At 36.0% G+C, this 2753-nt stretch overlaps 1 protein-coding gene across 1 annotated transcript; it reads right to left on the bottom strand.

Annotated features, from left to right (window-relative positions):
- Positions 1-766: 766 nt before the first annotated feature.
- LOC114627075 (olfactory receptor 14C36-like) lies at positions 767-1758 on the bottom strand. The gene has a single exon (XM_028774752.1). The coding sequence runs from the start codon at positions 1756-1758 to the stop codon at positions 769-771; it is 990 nt and encodes a 329-aa protein (XP_028630585.1). The 3' UTR covers positions 767-768.
- Between the last annotated feature and the right edge of the window lie 995 nt (positions 1759-2753).

Below are 2753 nucleotides of genomic sequence, written 5' to 3'. Positions count from 1 at the left end.
TGAAAGGCACAAATAAGATGCTCTCCTCAGAATCAACATAATCTATGCATATAGATTCACAGAGATGAGTTAGCATGTATGAGTCTATATAGTTCTCACCATAAAGGATACTAGAGTTGAAATGAGAAGTGGGCACATGAATTTATCTCTAATTAAGAAACAATCTCGAATTGATAATCACTTTCAAGGATAAATTTAGTTTCCTCCAAGGGAGTCTGACTGGGTAAATAAATAAGTCTTGAAGGATTCAAGCCCATTAGTACATGGTCAGCAGACAACAAACTTATTGTGTATGTGTGTGTGTGTGTGTGTGTGTGTGTGTGTGTGTGTGTGTGTATTTCGCTGTCTTATCTCTCTATAAGTCCTCTGTATGTATGTATATATATATATATATATATATATATATATATATATATATTACTGCTTTAATTTTACTGCTTCTATGAGTTTCTTCAGTGTTTGAGCAAGTAGGTCTGACTCTATACACGCCTGATGTGTGTGTCTGTGTGTGTTTGAGCCTTTTCTTGTGTTATTTTCAATTTCTTTGCTTCTTCGGTGCTATCTTGTTTTATCCTAGGTGAACTAGGAGGAATAGAAGTAGGAGAACATAGTCAGGATACATTATCTGAAAAAAATAGGTCTCTAATTAAAGGAGAAAATGCTTGTAGGCTTGGTGGAAGTGGTAGTGGTGATGGTGTGTGTTTGTGTGTGTGTGTGTGTGTGTGTCTGTGCCTGTGTGTTTATGCATAAATATTTCTTTTTATTTTGTCAGTTTTCTATCTCTAGAAAACTCTGACAAATACTCATTCCTTTTATATCAAATATGAAAGAAATTCTTAATATTACTTTTTTCACAGCCTCCTTTATCTGTCTGTTTCTAAGACTATAGACGATAGGATTTAAGAATGGTGGAACAATGGTATAAAATACAGAAAGAGTCATCTCCTTAGCTACTTCCAATGTTAGTACTGGAGGTCTTAGATACACATAGGCAGCAGAACTAAGAAAGACAGACACCACAATAATGTGAGGGACACAGGTGGAAAAGGCCTTCCGTCTCTCTCCTTTGACAGGAATCTTCAACACAGTTGATATTATCAGAACATATGATTCAACAATGAACATAGAGCAGCTACAACCAATGACAATGGCAGAGATAAGCATTAAGATTTTGTTGTTAAAGGTATCTGAACATGAAAGTTTCAACAAAGAGGGGATATCACAGAAGAACTGAGGAACCACATTAGAGTGACAGAAAGAAAGCTGAAATGTTTTGAAAGTGTGCACACTTGCAGTGACAAGAGAGATATGCAGGGAAGCCAGTGTCATCTGAACACAGAATTGGTAGTTCATGATTATAAGGTAGAGGAGAGACTTGCAGATGGCCATATAGTGGTCCTGAGCCATGACAGTGAGAGAAAAAAAAATCTCTATGCATTCACAAAAGAATTCAAAAAAGATCTGTGCTGCACACCCAGCCACAGAAATGTTCCTGTGGTCAGTGAGAGAGTTGAAACAAGCATTTGGGACAGTGACAGAAATGTAACACATGGCTACAATGGAAAGATTCCTGAGGAAGAAGTACATGGGGGTGTTAAAGGTCAGGTCAACTGTTGTAACAACGATGATGATAAGATTCCCTAACAGGCTGGTGAGATACACCAGCAGGAACAGCACACTAATTAGGATCCTGAGCTCCCAAGTCTCAGCAAAAACCTCAAGGAGGAAGTCTGTCACCAGGGTGGAATTGGGCTTCATCTCAAAGTGCAAGTTTTCTGAAAAAAAAAAAAAGAAGAAGAAGAACAGAGAATAACTTAATATAATGGACAGATCACTAGCTTTTCTCTTAAAATGCTTTATGCCTGTTTTCTAAAAACTGCCCTTTTGTGTGAAAAAATCAACCATTTGTTTCTTCAGCTTGTATACATTTTTTTTAACATGCTAAGTTGTTAACTGATAGATTGGGCTGTCTGTCTGATTGTATTGTGTGTTGTTAAGTACTTAGAATTGATTTTCATAGCATCTGTCTAATAAAATTCTTGCCTTAGTAAATACTAAGTTGATTAAAATATGGTAAGTTCTTCTTCCAAATAAACTACTGATATCAATCAGAAATGCCCAGAGAAATTTAACTTGTGGGATTTATTATTAATATTGGTTTTATGAAGCTATTTTCATATATATATATATATATATTTACCTATAAAATGCATTTATGTTATATGATTATTTTCATATGTCTATGCATATGTACATGATACGGAATGGTGGGAAGTGTAGGTGAAAGTGAGAAACATGAGCATAAGTTTGGGAAAGAGAAAGATGAGCATGGAAGAAGGCAGAGTTTAGGAAATAATCTTACTTTGTCTTTGGAAGATCTGAGACCTTTAGAATAGGCATTTGCCTGAAAACCTAAGCACATTTAGCTTTGCATTCATGAGACACAATTTTCTCTTTTTACAGAAACCTCAGGTTTTTCTGAAAATCACTCATGTAAAATATGATAGTTTCAGTTTCTTAAAACCAAGTTTCTTCCTTTTTTGTTTTTTGGGTTTTTGGGGTTTTTTTGTTTGTTTGTTTTTGTTGTTGTTATTTTGGTTTTTTGAGACAGGGTTTCTCTGTATAGCCCTGGCTGTCCTGGAACTCACTCTGTAGACCAGGCTGGCCTTGAACTCAGAAATCTGCCTGTCTCTGCCTCCCAAGTACAGGGATTAAAGGTGTGCACCAAAACTGCCCCTTTTTAAAGGAAACTT

Source organism: Grammomys surdaster, unplaced genomic scaffold (genome assembly GCF_004785775.1).
Source record: "Grammomys surdaster isolate TR1022 unplaced genomic scaffold, NIH_TR_1.0 242, whole genome shotgun sequence".
NCBI lineage: Eukaryota > Metazoa > Chordata > Mammalia > Rodentia > Muridae > Grammomys > Grammomys surdaster.
This window is presented reverse-complemented; position numbering and strand designations above follow the sequence as displayed.

Coding starts and splice junctions, on each gene's coding strand:
- LOC114627075 (XM_028774752.1), bottom strand. CDS start 1,758: ATGAAGCCCAATTCCACCCTGGTGACAGACTTCCTCCTTGAGGTTTTT.